This window comes from Carassius gibelio, chromosome B23 (assembly GCF_023724105.1).
Source record: "Carassius gibelio isolate Cgi1373 ecotype wild population from Czech Republic chromosome B23, carGib1.2-hapl.c, whole genome shotgun sequence".
Lineage (NCBI taxonomy): Eukaryota > Metazoa > Chordata > Actinopteri > Cypriniformes > Cyprinidae > Carassius > Carassius gibelio.
This window is the reverse complement of record NC_068418.1, coordinates 26,675,936-26,693,494: the sequence shown is the minus strand read 5'-3', so window position 1 is coordinate 26,693,494 and position 17,559 is coordinate 26,675,936. Positions and strand designations below refer to the sequence as shown.

Sequence of the window (17,559 nt, the reverse complement as noted above, 5' to 3'; positions counted from 1 at the left end):
GTTAGCCTATGCTAGCCGAACAAGGCTAACGTTCTTTTATTTAACGATAACTGTTAACGATACTTAAGTGTCGATAGAATTTAAATCTTAATAAAGCGTATTATTGTTTAACAAAAGCAAGTTAATAACCATGAAGGCTAATTTTATGAATGTAAGCGACGTATCTGCTGGTCCAGTGTTTTGTTTATTGTTTTCGTGTTGGTGACACATAATTGTGTTGTTGTTGTTTTTTTATTAATTAATGTTAACCCTTTAATTTCTCAGATGAAGATGACAAGTGATCAGACCACAGATAATTTTACTCCAGGGGACATAGTGTTTGCTAAAATGAAGGGTTATCCTTTCTGGCCTGCCAGGGTGAGTTATATACAGCAGATATTATGCATATTATTCAGATACAGTAAATTAAGTCTATTAAAATATGACTGTTCAAATGTTGTTTTATATGTCACTCAGATTGGCGAAGGAAAAGCCCCTAAAAATAAGATCCCCATCTTCTTTTATGGAACACACTCAACGTGAGTAAACTGGACACACACACACACACACACACACACAGAGACAAACAAATAAAAGTTTGTGCATACAAATGCTTCGTGAATGAAACTCCTGTTTAATAGAAAATTCAAAAAGAAAAGCATTTCTATTTGTAATTTAATAAAAGTTTGTATGTACAATAGTTTTTAGTGCGTTAAATCTGTACACATGTATTTCCATGTAATAGAAAGAATGCAACAAACTAAAAACAAACAAAAACTCACCTTAAATTAATGTCACGTGTTTTATTTTAGAAAAGCATGAACTGAATGCCTAGAATGCGATGCAAGTTATTTTTGATCATGATGATTTACCAGATGCATAAATGTAAAATGCATATTGTGTTTAGTTTTGTGTTTTGAACACTGTCTCCATCATCTCTCCTCATCAAGAACGTGCCTCTTGCCCAAAGACATCGTCCCCTACTGGCCAAACAAAGAGAAGTTCGGCCGGCCAATCAAACGCGGCGGTTTCGAGGAGGGCATGTGGGAGATCGAGAACGACCCGGGTGTGGGCCTCAGAGGTCACAAGGTCAGTGTTTATAAATTGTTTTATAAGAGGTACACAAAAACCATGGGGCATGTTTTCATTGTGGTAAAAAGGGACAAATTGTGAGGAGATGCACTTTTCCACTGGAGGAAGCATGAATGAATTAAGAATTAAACACTCTTTGGTACACATGCATGCCGACGCAAACGACTGAGAGCCAAAAATATTTTATTAGTAAAAAAATAAATAAAAATTAACCCCTCGGTGTTACAGTTTGTGATGCTCGCTGTTATAAAACCACTGGAAAGTGAGTTCTGTGTTTGTGACAGAAAGCAGCGTTGCTGAAACGACTGTCAGAGAGTCGACTGAAACTGAAAGACAGGACGAAGAAGAAAGCAGAAAATAAGAGCGAAGCCAAGAACCAGACCGCGTCCCGTAAGGAGTCAGCGCCGAAGAGCGACTCGAACACAGCGACGCCTCGCAAGAAAGAAACTCCTGTGAAAACCAGCAGAACAAAGTCTGAGTCTGCCGCGGCAGACGATAAAACCACCGAAACCAGATCAACACGCTCCAGAGATTCAGTGACAAACACCGTCACAGCAGACGAGAGACGCACGGATAGAGTCTCGCCTGCGAAGAGAGTCAGAGACTCAGTGACAAAGACCATCACACCAGACGAGAGACGGACAGAGAGAGTCACGCCTGGGAAGAGAGTCAGAGATTCAGTGACAAACACCGTCACACCAGACGAGAGACGGACAGAGAGAGTCTCGCCTGCGAAGAGAGTCAGAGATTCAGGGACAAAGACCATCACAGCAGACGAGAGACGGACGGATCGAGTCACGTCTGCTAAGAGAGTCACGACAGTGAAGACGGTCGGTGAACGGAGGATTTTACCGTCCAGAAAGGTCATTTTATCACGAGGAGCATCAGCAGCAAAGACGCTCGCCGCTCGCAGGAAACACATACTGAACAGAAAGATCAAGAAACGGAGAGAGGCTCATAATCTCAAGCAGGTTTGTGTGATGTGAGTTTAGCCAGCTCTCACCTGGATTATATCAGTTATTAATGTTGTTCTTTGTGCTGAAATCCTCCAGCCCTTGAGGATCACACGCTCCACTGCAGATCTGACCCAGACCTCGGACCGAATCACTGCCACGCCGGCGAAGACACCCGCTCTGAAGCGGACACGCTCACAAACTGAATCTGATGTGAAGGAAGATGCTCCTGTTCCACTTCCTGTGACGAGTAGCTCCGCCCCCTCCCGCCCAGCAGGTGAACTCAAGGCTTTAAACTGAGATTTGACATGAAATCTGGCATTAAAAAATAGAAAACAGGCATTACTCGTTTCATTTTGTGAGTTATTTTTAAGGTGTCAGGTGCACACAAATTAACCAAATTATATTACCGTATTTTTCGGACTATAAGTCGCACCTGAGTATAAGTCGCATCAGTCCAAAAATACGTCATGACTGATCCTGCGACTTATAGTCAAGTGCGACTTATTTATCCAAATTAATCTGACATGAACCGAGAGAAATGAACTAAGAGAAAACATTACCGTCTCCAGTCGCCAGAGGGCGCTCTATGTTTTCAGTGTAGGCTACAGGAGAACTGAGCAGCATAGAGCGCCCTCTCGCGGCTGGAGACGGTAATGTTTTCTCTTAGTTCATTTCTCTCGGTTCATGTCAAATTAATTTTGATAAATAAGTCGCACCTGACTATAAGTCGCAGGACCAGCCAAACTATGAAAAAAAGTGCGCCTTATAGTCCGGAAAATACGGTAAGTAGTACAAAGAAAACAATCTGGTCAAATTTGTATTCTTGCCTTATACAGAAATCTGTTTTATTTGTATTTATTTCCAACATCCGTTTTTTTGTTTTGTTTTCTACATTTTTTACAATTCCATTTAATTGATTAAATAAACATTTTGTAATCAAAAAGCATGTTTAATTAATTGCAACCTTGAAACTTATGCAATTTAACAACAATTATTATTTTTTTAATTTATTTGTTTTTGTTTTTTAAATGCTTTCTTTTAAAGGCTTTCTTAAATAAATAAAAAAGTGTTTTATTTTTTTCCCCAAATTCTGTTCTTTCCATTTTATTTTGGTTCAGGATTACATTTAGTAAGAATAAAGCTTGTTTAATTAATCGTGAAACTTATACAGTTTAACAACAATTTATCAAAGCTTAACAGAAATGTAAATTTAGGATATGACATCTTTTTTTTTTTTTCTAAAATCTATCTTTTCTGTTTTTGTTTGGATTCCATTGTAATGGTTTAAATTTTTTAATACTACATTGTAATAAATCAATATATAAAAAACAATTGTTTATTTCATAAAAATTACTTTGTGTTTATATATTTTTTTTATTTGTATTATTTAAATAAAAATAATGTTTAATCAAATTCAGTTATATTTTCCCAAAATTATTATTTTTAATTGTCTTAAAATTCAGATTTAATCTTCAAAAATCCTGTATAATCTAATCGATTTTTATTAGTATTATAAATCAATAAAATTTTCCCCAAATTCTGTCACTTTTTGAATTATGCTACTTTGAAAAGTATGTTTTACAATAATTCATCTCTGTCATAATTTCTTCAAATTAAGCTAAACTTTTATTTTGAATTTTTGCAGCGATGACATTGATGTAACACTGAGTAGTAATATTTGTTATTATTATTATGCAAGTAAAGAATGTGACAATGTTTACTAGTGCAAAATAAAAAATCACTTGGACAAACCAACATATAAACTGATAGCTTAAATTTTATGATGAGTAATATTGAGCATTAATATAATATTCACTTTCCAATCGAATCTAATTAAGTCCTGCTCAGTATTCAGTTTGACTCAGAAATAAGTCCCATCACAGAAGTCAAATGCTTAAAGTCTGGATTATTATGTAGAGGGTTATTATTATTATCTGCTGTTACAGATTCAAAGAGGAAGCGTGTCACAGAGGAGCAGACGCCTGCAGCAGAAGAACTGGAGAAGAGCGAGGTCAAGAAGATCGACACACAAGACACGCCTGAACAGACCGAGACGCTGAATAAACCCCAGCCGACCAAGAGCCACGTTCTGATCGTCTCTGAAAAGCAGGACGAGGCTAAAGAGGAGAAGAAAGCCATCGATGAAGAGGAGAGCGCTTCAGAGATACGGAGGAGCAGCAGCGGTCTCTGTGTGTCTCAGAGGAGTCAGATCCCGGCCGAGAAGAGACAGAGCGTGCTGAAGTCACTGCAGGGACTGGTGACGTCTACCAGAGGAAAGACACACACCTGCGAGGAGACACCCATCAAACCCACCGCCGACGAGAAGGAGGAGAACACAGAGCCTGACAGCAGCAACACCGAGTGAGTGAAACCAGTCAACACCAGGGATATCACCACTACACAATAATGCATTCACACCAGACACCAGATCTGACACAACAATACAGGACAAAATCACACATCGTCGTACTTCTATAGAAACGGTGGCTCATTTGAAAACTATAACGATCTAAACTTGAACAGAAAACACCACTGCCTCCTTGTGTTTTCATTTAAACATATCATATAGTTACATAACATACAGTTCTCATCATTAACAGAGTGTGTTTCTACAGACGGCAGAACGACAGCAGCAGCAGAGAGGAAGAGTGCAAAGGTGAGACGCACGCTAACAACACTGAATCTGTGTGTGTGTGTGTGTGTGTGTGTCTAACCGTGTGTGTGTGTGTTTCAGATCCCTCTCTGTCCGTCACAGACTCGTTGCTCTACCGGCTGCATGGTGACATCAGAATCTCAATGATGCTGGAGAATCCCGTATGAACCCATCTCACATCATTATAAAGCGTTCAGTTTGATGATTCTCTGACCTCGCTGTGATTGGTGATCATTGTGTGTCTCTCAGGATGTCAGTAAGTGTTTGTTGGCTCTGGATGAGTTGAGCAATGTCCCGGTCTCGTCTCGAAACATTCAGAACCACAGCGAGCTCATCGACACGCTCAGAAAGGTACGCACAGACCAGTTCGCAGACCGTGATAGTTTCTGAGTTCAGGCTCACATGTAACGTGTGTGTGTGTGTGTGTGTGTGTGTGGTCAGATGCGCTGGTTTCGCGGCAGCGAGGCGATCATGTTTAAAGCATCCATGCTGTATCATCGCTTTAAAAACATCTACCTCATCGGAGACGCCGACGAGACTCTGAGTCAGGAGTACATCGACTCACTGCAGGAGGAGAGAGAGACGGACGCCAGAGCAGGTGACACACACACACACACACACTCGTACGTGTTTGTCGAACACTAGACAAAGAATACGATAAAGAATATCTCTCTGGATTTGAGTCTTTAGTCTTTGCAACTTTACAGATCTTCTTTATGCACCAAGAGCTTGTAACACTCCAGAGAGAAAGGAGAACTTGAAATCACATCATATGACTGACCCCTTTAATAGAAGTATTTAATCTGATTATTTCAGCTGATAGATGTCATGCTAGATTCTGTGTTAATAAGAGCGAGTCTCTCTGTGTTCAGCTGTCAGTCTGAAGAGCGTCTGCGAAGAGACCCGAGATACCAAACCAGCGCCTCAAACCACTGGACATGTGCCTCACAGGTATGACATCATCATCAGTGAGCCTCACTGTCTCTTAACTCAACCTCCTGTTAAAGGAGGAGCTCGCCCAAACATGTGCTCACTCTCAGGTCACCATCGATAAAGATGAGTGTTTCTTCATCAGATCTGGAGAAATATAGCATTGCATCAGTGTCTCTCCAATGGAAGTGAATGGGTGCCGTCAAAATGAGAGTCCAAACAGCTGATAAAAACATCACAGTAATCCACAGCACTCCAGTCCATCAGTGAACATCTGGAGAAGACAAAACCTGAAACACATCCAGCATTAAGATGTTTTTAACTCAAACACATAGAGCATATAATCCATAATAACACTTCCTCCAGTGAAAAAGTGCATCTGCTGTTGTCTCTCACAGATTAGTTTAGATCTGTTTAAACGCTGCTTGATCTGTGCAGATTTCTCTCCTGATTCAGACCAGAACACTGTTTCACTGGAGGAAGTGTTATTATGGATTATAGACTGTAGATGTACTGTGGATTACTTGTGGATTATTGTGATGTTTTTATCAGCTGTTTAGACTCTCATTCTGACGGCACCCATTCACATACAATGGAGAGACACCGATGCAATGCTACATTTCTCCAAATCTGATGAAGAAACAAACCATAGATGGACTGAAGGTGAGCAGATTATCAGCAAAAGTTCATTTCTGTGTGAACCGTTCCTTTAAGATCTCCAGAACAGCGCGGTGTTAAAGCGTTGCTTGTGTTTGTGTTTTGTTCGCTCAACATAATGTCCTGCTTTGACTGTTTTCAGGGCGGACAGGAGCTGACGTGAGGAGACCACTGCCATTTTTATCCTTCTGTTGTTGTTCTGAAATCAGGCTTTTTATCCGCTGTTGGAGAGTTTTATCCCGTCGCCGTTGCAGTTATTTATTCACTGAGCGTTTTTACCGTCCAGTGCGATTCCTCATCAAAGTCACAGGTTCTCTACACGAGGTTTTCCTGTCACAGATGAATCCCAGTGCCATGATGTCAGTGTTTCTGTTCTTCAATACTTCAGACGAGAGAAAGACACTAATAAAGGTCAGAAACGGCGATGTTTCTGCTGTCACTCGTCCGGTTCTCTCGTGAACTCTGATTTATACCTTTCCTTTCATCACGAGCATTAGATCACATCAGCAGTGAACATGCAGACTTCAGCTCAGATTTATCTCAACGTTTTCAGACCGATGTTTGTTCTCTGTTCTGTTTGTTAGATGTGACACGATCAAAAGCATTAAACCCGAGCATTAAAATGTTAACTGGTGTGTGTTTATACACAGGGCAGCTACATTATACTCATACAGTTACACTCTTCCTCACACACACTATTATCTGATCTGAATCCGGTGCTAATACAACAGATACTGTCTTTAATTAATGCATTTAGCCGTAACGTGTTCTAGCTCAGACGCCCCTAGATTTGTATTATTGAGCACTTGCATGTGCTTCCTGTGTGATATTACAGTGAATCTGCATTAAACTGATCTTTAGTACTCTCTGGAGCTTGTGTTGTGATTTCATCTGATGTGTTACTACATACTGCATCTTTCATTTACAATGTGATGAAACCATGTGTAGTTATATAAAACACACACACACACATATAGATAGATAGATAGATAGATAGATAGATAGATAGATAGATAGATTTTATATAAACCAGCTAAAAAAACTAATATTTTTTACTGCTAATAATTATTTACTAATTAATAAAAAATACAATTAATTATAAAACTTTTTTTTTTTTTTATAAATGTAGTACTTGTATTGGTTTGATATTATGAGTTGTTTAATAAAACTAAAATAAAAAAGTTAAGAAAAAAGATTTACAATCGTTCTGATCTGAATCAAATGATTCGCGATCCCTGCTCCGAAGTCCCGATCTGATTAAAGAGATTCAGAATTCCGAAGTTCTGATCTGAATCAAATGATTCGATCCCGCTCCAAAGATTCGATCAATTCGCGAACCGCACTCGAACAGGATTTATTTATGAATGAATCGCGATCCGTGCTCCGAACTCCCGATCTGAATAAAAAAAATCGGAATTCCGAAGTTCTGATCTGAATCAAATGATTCACGGACCGCTCCGATCGATCAATTCGCGATCGGCACTCGAACAGGATTCCTGTATGATTCGCGATCCGTGCTCCGAAGTCCCGATCTGAATCAAAAGATTCGGAATTCCAAAGTTCTGATCTGAATCAAATGATTCGCGAACCCGCTCCAAAGATTCGATCAATTCGCGAACCGCACTCGAACTGATCTGAATCATTCGCGGACCCGCTCCGAAGATTCGATCAATTCGCGATCCGCACTTGAACAGGATTCCTGTGCGAATGATTCGCGATACGTGCTCCGAACTCCCGAATCTGAATCAAATATCCGCTGCATAACGCAAACTGCATAAGTTATTATGTGTCAGCCGCCACACAATGATATGTTTTTGGGAATAATTTAGCATATTGATCAGTATATTGATTACTCTCATGACCATGCCTAATATTTCAAGTTAATAACTTATTAATAACACAATACGTTTTTGAACGTATGCCATTATCTATCATTACATGCATTAAATGTACATCCTTGAAAGCGTGCAGTTTACTTTAACTTGTAGGGTAATTTCAGAACGTGTTTAGTTAGCAATGAATTCATCACTCTTTCTCATGTTACAGTAACTAAGTGAGCGCTGAGTACTATGGCGGTCTGCTGGCCAATGAGCGAAGCCTATGGCTCATGAATATGAATTAAAACATGACAGTAACAGACAATGCAGGAGCCAGGCAGTCAGACGGAGTCGATTAATATTCATGAGACCGGTAATTCTGCGTCTGGTTCACGCAAACCGTTTCTGAATCAAACAAACGGCTGTTCATATCAATGCTTCTGGGTAATTAATTTAATTATAAATACTATTACGCTGTTTCTAATCACTAAGGGCGCGCGTGACGCGTCAATGGGCGTGTCCGGTGATTCAAAGTCACGCCTTCAAACCGACGACGTTCGGCGTCATTACAGAGAAGCTGAACGTTTCCGAAGGAGATCGCCGCGAAGAACCGTCTGCAGCAGCGCAGTCGGCGGAGGAGAAGCCGGACGAATCCAGATGTGTGACGGTTAATGCGCTATGGCTCGGGTCGGTAACGGAGCGGACGGCGCGGAACCGGAGGAGGAGGTGACTCACTTACGTTACATAGGGCTCTTTTCTCTCAGAAGCGGAAGTCTATATTTAGCTATATTTCTGCATAAACTTGTCAGTCAGAGATTTAATTACATATTGACTCGGTGTCATTAACAGCAGATGTGCGTGTTCAGGTAAACGTCATTTGCATATTTATACAACGGCGGTGACGTCATAAGGTTAAGCACAACGCGCATTCACTTATAAAAAAATAAAAGTGCTGCATCTATACTGTGATACAGCGAGAGTATTATTATTTTATTTTGCAATAAAAATACGTTTTTTTTATTATTTATTAGCTTTCTATCAACAAGCCCGCTGTAGATCTTGAATTAAGATCAGTTGCTTTTTTATATCAGAATTGAAAAAGTTTAATTATGTTAAGTTCAAAACATGTTATATTAAAAAAAAGTAATAAAAAAAGTAGTCCGATTAAATGAACGGAAATGAGTGGATTAGATTAGGTTAATAACTATAGTTCATCTCTATGTATCAGCACCAATTATTATCTCATATTGTCACCTGACAGGAAAGTTTCCATGGCAACCAGGTGCTTCAGTAACCACTCACACACACACACACACACACGTGTGTTTGTGTGTGTGTGTGTGAGCCGGTGATCTGTTGCCTACACACTCCTGCCAGACTGGTTTACCAGTGTTCAGTCAAAGTCTGCTTTTGATGTGTCTTTCTGTAGATCATTCATAAAAACACATGTTCACCTTTGTTCTGTGTGTGTGTGTGTGTGTGTGTGTGATGAGAGAGAGTGTGCGTGTGTGATTCTGTGGGTGTCAAAATGGAAATGTCATGCTGTTTTTGTGAGATCATGTGATTGTAGGGCAGAGTAGTTGACTGTATTAAAGTATTTATTAATGTTGTGGGTGAAACACTATAGTTGTTTTATTCATAACTTGGAGATCAGTTTGTCAGATGCAGTGAAGTCCTGATCAGAGCAGCAGACTCTCAGACTTGAACCTTTCTTTCTTGAAAGCTGTGGGATCTTTCTCTCACTTCAGTCAAAGAGTGATTTATAGAGGAATCTCTGCAGAAGTTCACTCATCAGACATAAACTCTATTCTGTAGTCACCGCTTGAGGCCAGAAATGAAATAAACTACGGAAACATGCTTCATAATTCCTCCTGCAGAGAAACCAGAAACACAGCATCATGAGTCGTCTGACGGATCGTGATTCTGACTGTGCTGTCAACGGTTTCTGGTTTTATTTATTTTAATACGTTTACTTTTTTTTTTAATAATTTTTTTATTTATTTATAATTTATTGATACTATATATTTAATTTTTTAAAATAGTTATTTTATTTTAAATATTTATTATTATATTTTAATACTTTTATTAATTTTAGTTTTGCAATATTTCTCGTTTCTGTGTGCCACGTTTTTTCTGCAGGATATCATTCTTCCAGTCTTCAGTGTCACATGATCTTCAGAAATCAGAATAATATAATGATTTACTGCTCAAGAAACATTTCTGATTATTATCAGTGTTGAACACAGCTGTAGAAACTGTGATACATTTTATTTTTCAGGATTCACAGATGAACAGAAAGTTCAGAAAGACAGCATTTAAAATAGAAATCTTTTGTCACATTATAAATGTTTTTACTCTCACTTTTGTTCAGTTCCCACTCAAACACACGTTAATGTTCATCTGTTCTGCTCGTTTCAGGACTGTTTTGAAGATGCTTTCGATCGCATCCCAGTGTGAGTATCTGATCAGTGTGAACCCAACACTTCAGATCATCCGTCAGACATCTGCGGGTCTCAGTGTGTGTGTGTGTGTGTGTGTGTGTGTGTGTGTGTTCAGGGCGTCTAAGATGGACCTGCGGACGTCTATAGAGGAGTGCAGCATGGCCCTTAACCTGGTCCTCAACAACAAGTTCTCTGAAGCGCTGGATCTGCTCAGACCCTGGTAAACCACTGCTTCCTGGTGACTCTTATTTTGTAATCATGTGGACATGTGCTCTTGTTCTTCTTCTGTAAGCTGCATCGAAATATCTGCTAAATATAAATGTCAAATAAATTCAGTTTCAGTTTTGTTATCAGTTCAGTTAAAAAAAGATTTAATTTTTATCATTAGTTTAACTGCATTTGTTTATATCACCTAACAATGAAAAATACTGATACTAATCAATTTAATTAATTTATTATTTACATTTATAGAGCGGAGAGTTCTGTCCTTGATTCTGATTGGCTGAGCTGCGTTCCAAGCTGTTGTAAATTACGCTACAATGTAACGCACACCTTTGTTTACATTTGTGTGTTGCTCGGCAACCACTTTGTAGCAGCCACAGCTGTTTCTGAGGATTGTTTGGTGGAAGAAAACTGTTTTTATTAATATCCTTATACTTTATTTGCTCTGTTTTTATTCTGTAAAACCTCACTATGTATATGGAATAACCGTTTTATAAAAGCAATAAACCTGGTGAAGCACTGGTTTACAGTGAATATATAACTGATAAGGGGCTTTCAGTCACTTCGCTTCATTCCGTCCCGTAGCTGTTATAAATTCACTTTTTATTGCTTTAATAGACTGATTATGTCTAAAATGAACGTAAACAATTAAGAAACTAATGTGTTTGTGTATATTAGATGCGTTCAGCTCTTAAAGAGACAGTACTAAACATGCTGCCGACCGTCATTAAAGGAATAGTTCACCCTAAAATTATTATTTACTCACTCAAATGTTGTCCCAAACCTGAAGCTATTCATTTCTTTCTAGTGCTGAACACAAAAGAAGATATTTTGACGAATGTCTGATAGGAAAAAAAGTCACTGTGGACCAGCAACTGTTTGGTTTCAGCAGACGAAAGAAACTCATTCAGGTTTAAAACCAACGTTTGAGCGAGTAAACGACGGTATAGCAATAAAACAGAAGTGCTTCAGTGTTAATAAAACAAGTCAATAAGTCAATCGCTAATGTTTTATTATTATATATGTTGATTCAGTTTCTTGAGTTCTCCTGCTAGATACATTGTATCACCTGGATGTATTTTAGAATGTTCGTCTAGTGCACATCTGAAACTCTTTTAGATTCTTCTGTCAATCGCTCACCTTGTAGCATTTATTCAGAGATCTCACTGGAAACAGTGTTCGGAGCATCATGAATGACTCACTGGTTCTGCAGGTGGAAGGACAGCATGTATCACGCTCTGGGCTACAGCAGTGTCCTGGTCATGCAGGCCACCATGACCTTCGAGCACAGAGACATCCAGGCCGGGATGAGCACCATCAGAGAGGCCTTGGAGACCTGTCAGAGGTGCGGCTCAAATACCAGACGCTTCCCGAGCCGCTCCGCTTCTGATCTGTGTCCCGTCTGTCCACAGGTTCAGGAAACGGAGCTCGGTGGTGGAGTCCATCTCCAGCCTGATGTCCAAACACACGCTCGAAGGCCTGACAGCAGGTCAGAGACCGACAGAAACATTATATCTCACTGCGTCTGCTGGGAAACGTGTTCTCACTCGTGTGTGTGTGTGTGTGTGTGTGTAGAGGAGATGCATGCGGAGATCTGCTACGCTGAGTGTTTGCTGCAGAAAGCCATGCTAACATTCATACAGGTCTGTAACCCATCCACATACACGAACGACTCCGCTAATCATCTGAGACAATGCTTCACTTATTCATTTCAGTAGTTGTTCTAGGTTATAATCAGTAAAACTCTTACAAGTGTTAATGTTTCGAGCAGAGCTGCTTCTCAAGTGAATCTTGGTTCAAGGATGTTTAGATATTTTATTGAAAAACAAGACAAAAATTGTTGCATCGTAAGAACATTATTTATTATTATTATTATTATTTATTTATTTATTTTAATGCTGTCAAACCATTAATTGCATCCAAAATATACTTTTTTCTTTACATAATATATGTGTATGTACTGTGTATATTTATTATGTAGATATAAATACACACACATACAATAATTTATATATATACAGTATATATATACATGCAAATACTGATTAATCTCTGTTTTCTGTATTTCAGGATGAAAACATGATCAGTTTTATTAAAGGAGGAATTAAAATACGCACAAGTTATCAAATTTACAAGTGAGTCTGAAATCTAGAATTCATCTCTGTTACCTGATTTAAAATATTATGTAATCTATGATATCTTTATAAATATTGTATTTGTTATATATAAAATTTGACGTTATTGCATATAAGAAACAATGTACTTATGTAATACTTGATATTGTTATATTTGTTTACAACTGAAAGAAACTGAAAGTACTGAAAATACAGATTGCCATCGTCCACCCCAATCATTTTTTTATATTTATATATTATTTTTATTAATATGTATTATTATTATTATATTATATTGCATAGCAGATATGTAATATCTGATTATTATTTATATTTATTTTTACATTTATATACAATTTAATATAGAAACTAATAATTATAATATAATATATTTAAACTAGTAATTATTTAGTTTTTAAGTTTTTGTTATTTGTATGGATAATCTGTGTTTCACCTCTTTGTACCGAATGTTTTAATGCTGTCAGTCTCCCGCTCCATCCTTCCCTCACTCATGAACAAGACATGCCACCCTTTTCCGGCTTTTCTTGTCCATAAAAATAATGAACAGGACCGGTGATAAAGGGCAGACCTTTATGAACCAAGCATCAGGTCATACAGGGACCGCACAGCCCTTAACAGAGCACCCCCCACAGGAGTCCGCGAGGGACACGGTCGAATGCCTTCTCCAGATCCACAAAACACATGTGGACTGGTTGGGCAAACTCCCATGAACCCTCCAGCACCCTGGTGAGGGTATAAAGCTGGTCCAGTGTCCCACAGCTCCGAGTGACCACAGCGACAATGGAGGCGACGTCACGGTCCTTGTTTTTACATTTTCCATGAAAGGGCTATTGAACCACTATTTGTCTGACCCGTCACCTAAGACCTGTTTGCGTTGGGAGACCTTACTAGGGGACATATACCCCCGGACAACTTAGCTTTTAGGATCATTCTGGTACTCAAACTCCTCCACCACGATTAGGCTCCGGTTCAAGGAGGAGTGATGTGATATTATAATGGATATTATTAAGAAGTCTTTACGTGTGTGTGTGTGTGTGTGTTTTTAGGGACTGCCAGAGTCTGTTGAACGGGTCTCAGGGAGTGGGCGGAGACAGCGAGGCCTTCAGACAGTTTGAGGGCGGAGTCAAGCTGGGGATTGGCTCCTTCAACCTGGTCAGTCCATGAGACAGGAAGTACATGATAATTCTGAGTGTCAGTGTGTGTGTGTGTGTGTGCGTGTGTGGTTAAAAGAGCCCAATGTAATCACTGCTCTAGACTTCACTGGTGTTGTTTTGTGTCCTGTGTGTCGTCAGATGCTGTCTCTACTTCCTGCAAGAATCCTTCGACTGCTGGAGTTTATCGGCTTCTCAGGGAACAGAGTGAGCAACACACACACGCACACTCACTCTCTCTCTCTCTCACACACACACACACACACACTCTCCCTCACACACACTGTCCCTCTCCCTCTCTCTCACACACACACACACACTCCCTCACCCTCTCTCTCTCTCTCACTCTCTCTCTCTCTCTCTCTCTCTCTCTCTCTCCCCCTCACCCTCTCTCCCCCTCACCCTCTCTCTCTCAATTCAATTCAATTCAATTCAGAAGGCTTTATTGGCATGACAAAAAAATACATTTTGTATTGCCAAAGCATCAAAAAACAACATAGAAATTGATTTTGAACATTAAGTACACCAAACATTATAATAATAGTTAAATAAAATAAAATAAAGCATAATATTATAAGATTAATAAATAAAGTAAAAAAGGATTATAATGTCCATAAAACACATCAAAATCATGTCCATAAAACACACATAAACTAAAATAAACTAATACTGAACTTGGAATTTAACATTATATACATGTGTGTAGGTCTGATGGGGTGTTAGGCTGTGAGTGTGTGTGAGTGTGTGTGTGTGTGTGTGTGTGTGTGTGTGTGTGTGTGTGTGTGATTGGGTGTGTTAGGCTGTGAGTGTGGGTGTGTGTGTGATTGGGTGTGTTAGGCTGTGAGTGTGTGTGTGTGTGTTAGGCTGTGAGTGTGTGTGTGATTGGGTGTTTGCTGCTCTGCTCTTCCCTCAGGATGTGGAGAGATGCTACAAATCTAGCTGCTAAATTGGAGCATTTGGCTTCTTCGCCAAGGATGAATCTAAGTTTTTGGGTTGGATTACAGGTGTTAAATTGAGGAAATATCTTGTTCATTTTGGGGTAATATTGGTCTCTGATGTGTTGGTATTTGGGGCATTCTGTGAGGAAGTGCAGCTCGGTCTCCGGCACTCCCAGAATGCAGTGCGAGCAGAGTCTGTCCTCCCGGGAGAGCCAGGTCTGTCTGCGCCGGCCCGTCTCGATGGCCAGGCTGTGCTCGCTGAGTCTGTACATCGTCAGGGTTTTCCTGAGCTTCACATCATTCACTGTGCTCAGGTAGCTCGCAACAGTGTATTCTCGATTTAGTGCCGAATAACATTCCAGTTTGTGTTGGTTTTGAGTGGTGTTTGTCCAATGGGTGATGTACTTGTCTCGTTCTGTGTTGATAATTTGTGCAGGCCGAATGTGTGTGAGTGTGTGTGTGTGCTGAGGCGAGCTGATCTCTGCAGGAGAGAGCTCAGTCAGTCTCAGCACCAGCTGGCACAGGGGACTCCTCGTTACGCTCAGCTCTTGCTGTTTGAGGGCTTTATAATGGTACGTGTTGGGGTCACTTATTTTCAGGTGTTTCCAGAATTTGATGGCTCGTTTTTGGCTCTCTCTCTCTCTCTCTCTCTCTCTCTCTCTCTCTCTCTCTCTCTCTCTCTCCCCCTCACCCTCTCTCCCCCCTCACCCTCTCTCTCTCTCTCTCTCTCTCTCTCTCTCTCTCTCCTCTCTCTCTCTCTCTCCCCCTCACCCTCTCTCCCCCTCACCCTCTCTCTCTCTCTCTCTCTCTCTCTCTCTCTCTCTCTCTCTCTCTCTCTCTCTCTCTCTCCCCCTCACCCTCTCTCCCCCTCACCCTCTCTCTCTCTCTCTCTCTCTCTCTCTCTCTCTCTCTCTCTCTCTCCTCTCTCTCTCTCTCTCTCTCTCCCCCTCACCCTCTCTCCCCCTCACCCTCTCTCTCTCTCTCTCTCCCCTCTCCCTCTCTCTCTCTCTCTCACTCACCCTCCCTCACCCTCTCTCCCCCCTCACCCCTCTCTCTCTCTCTCTCTCTCTCTCTCTCTCCCCCTCACCCTCTCTCCCCCTCACCCTCTCTCTCTCTCTCTCTCTCTCTCTCTCTCTCTCTCTCTCTCTCCCCCTCACCCTCTCTCCCCCTCACCCCTCTCTCTCTCTCTCTCTCTCTCTCTCTCTCTCTCTCTCTCTCTCTCTCTCCCCCTCACCCTCTCTCCCCCCTCACCCTCTCTCCCCCTCACCCTCTCTCTCTCTCTCTCTCTCTCTCTCTCTCTGTGCGCGTTGCATGCTGGGGGTGAGTGGGCGGAGCGTGGTGAGTGTGGATGTGAGTGGTAGCTGACTGTGGCTGGTAAGAGTGCTTTTTCCAAACTTTTTTCTCTTTTTCTTTTAAGTGTTTTTGTTTTTGTTTTTTATTTTTTGTTTGTTTGTTGAGGTTTTCAGTTTTTTTTTTCTTTTCTTCGTTTTTGTGAGGATAGTCTGCTTCCAGCATTTATGCTGGGAAGCATGGCGACTCCAAACACAATGGTTTTTGAAAATTTAACTCGGCGTCATGGAGTAAAAATTGATTCAAACGCTAACGTGGAAGATGTTTGTTTGGCTGTAGGAGAGGTTGTGGGTCATGAAAACATTGTGTCCGCCTCGCGAATGAATAATGCGTTTGTGCTTTTTTTTTGCACTATTGAGAAGGCAAACGAAATAGTGCAAACTGGTGTTGTGATCAAAGGTTCACTCACGCAGGTGTTTCCTCTGAGCACTCCCGCCAAGAAAATAATGATTTCAAACGTCCCTCCGTTTGTGAAAGATGAGATGATCGTGCAGGAATTGTCACGATATGGAAAGATAGTTTCCCCCATCAAAAAAATTCCACTTGGATGTAAATCACCTTTAGTGAAACATCTCGTGTCTTTTAGGAGACAGGTGTTTATGATCCTTAAGAATGGCGAGGATGAACTTGACCTAGTTTTTAAATTTAAAGTAGAAGGCTTTGATTATGCTGTCTTCGTATCATCTGATTTAACAATCAAATGTTTTACTTGCTCGAAAATCGGCCATCTCAGTCGTAATTGCCCTGATAAATTGAACAAGAACACCGAGCAGATTGATGTAGATGTAACGGGGAGCGCTGTTGGTGAATCCAGTGCAGAGGCGAGTCCCGCGAATACACCGCTCGGCGCCGCTCGAGGGAGTGAACAGTGTGGAGACGCGCGCGTCGTGTTCCACTGTTGATGATGGAGTTATTGCGGCGGAGCCCGCGGTACCAGAGAACGCAGTGGGGTTGAGTACATTGTCTTCTGTAGACATTGTAAAGGAAAATCCGAGATTGAATGACTGTGGATTAGACATGGAAGTTGAATCAACTTTCAAAACTCCAATTAAAAGAAGAAAGAGTCGAAATGATAAAGTCAGTAAACAAGTCAAAATAGGTGATGATGTTGAATATGAAATCATAGCTTCGGACAACGATGACTCTGATTCTAGTGTTTCTGTGTGTTCAGAGTTCTCTGCTTGTTCTCAAAATGAAGCAGTAAATGTTTTGTACAAAGCTGAAGACATTAGTGCTTT

The 17,559-nt window shown here is 40.5% G+C and overlaps 2 protein-coding genes across 3 annotated transcripts in view; both read left to right on the top strand.

Annotated features, from left to right (window-relative positions):
* LOC128011420 (PC4 and SFRS1-interacting protein) overlaps positions 1-7,139 on the top strand; it is a 7,375-nt gene extending 236 nt beyond the window's left edge. Inside the window, exons 2-13 of one of the 2 annotated variants that reach the window (XM_052593785.1) lie at positions 265-357; positions 457-518; positions 930-1,068; positions 1,356-2,042; positions 2,124-2,301; positions 3,974-4,388; positions 4,628-4,683; positions 4,762-4,841; positions 4,930-5,031; positions 5,122-5,278; positions 5,553-5,631; positions 6,410-7,139. In XM_052593785.1, the coding sequence (XP_052449745.1) occupies positions 265-357; positions 457-518; positions 930-1,068; positions 1,356-2,042; positions 2,124-2,301; positions 3,974-4,388; positions 4,628-4,683; positions 4,762-4,841; positions 4,930-5,031; positions 5,122-5,278; positions 5,553-5,631; positions 6,410-6,425 (2,064 nt within the window). In that variant the 3' untranslated portion in view covers positions 6,426-7,139. The remainder of the gene's footprint in view (positions 1-264; positions 358-456; positions 519-929; positions 1,069-1,355; positions 2,043-2,123; positions 2,302-3,973; positions 4,389-4,627; positions 4,684-4,761; positions 4,842-4,929; positions 5,032-5,121; positions 5,279-5,552; positions 5,632-6,409) is intronic. The other variant, XM_052593786.1, reaches the window with a different exon arrangement.
* A 1,490-nt stretch (positions 7,140-8,629) lies between these two features.
* LOC128011422 (tetratricopeptide repeat protein 39B-like) overlaps positions 8,630-17,559 on the top strand; it is a 66,702-nt gene continuing 57,772 nt past the window's right edge. The window contains exons 1-9 of the mRNA XM_052593789.1: positions 8,630-8,810; positions 10,503-10,537; positions 10,641-10,745; positions 11,961-12,092; positions 12,160-12,236; positions 12,323-12,390; positions 12,818-12,882; positions 13,929-14,034; positions 14,175-14,240. Coding sequence (XP_052449749.1) covers positions 8,763-8,810; positions 10,503-10,537; positions 10,641-10,745; positions 11,961-12,092; positions 12,160-12,236; positions 12,323-12,390; positions 12,818-12,882; positions 13,929-14,034; positions 14,175-14,240 — 702 coding nt within the window. The 5' untranslated portion in view covers positions 8,630-8,762. The remainder of the gene's footprint in view (positions 8,811-10,502; positions 10,538-10,640; positions 10,746-11,960; positions 12,093-12,159; positions 12,237-12,322; positions 12,391-12,817; positions 12,883-13,928; positions 14,035-14,174; positions 14,241-17,559) is intronic.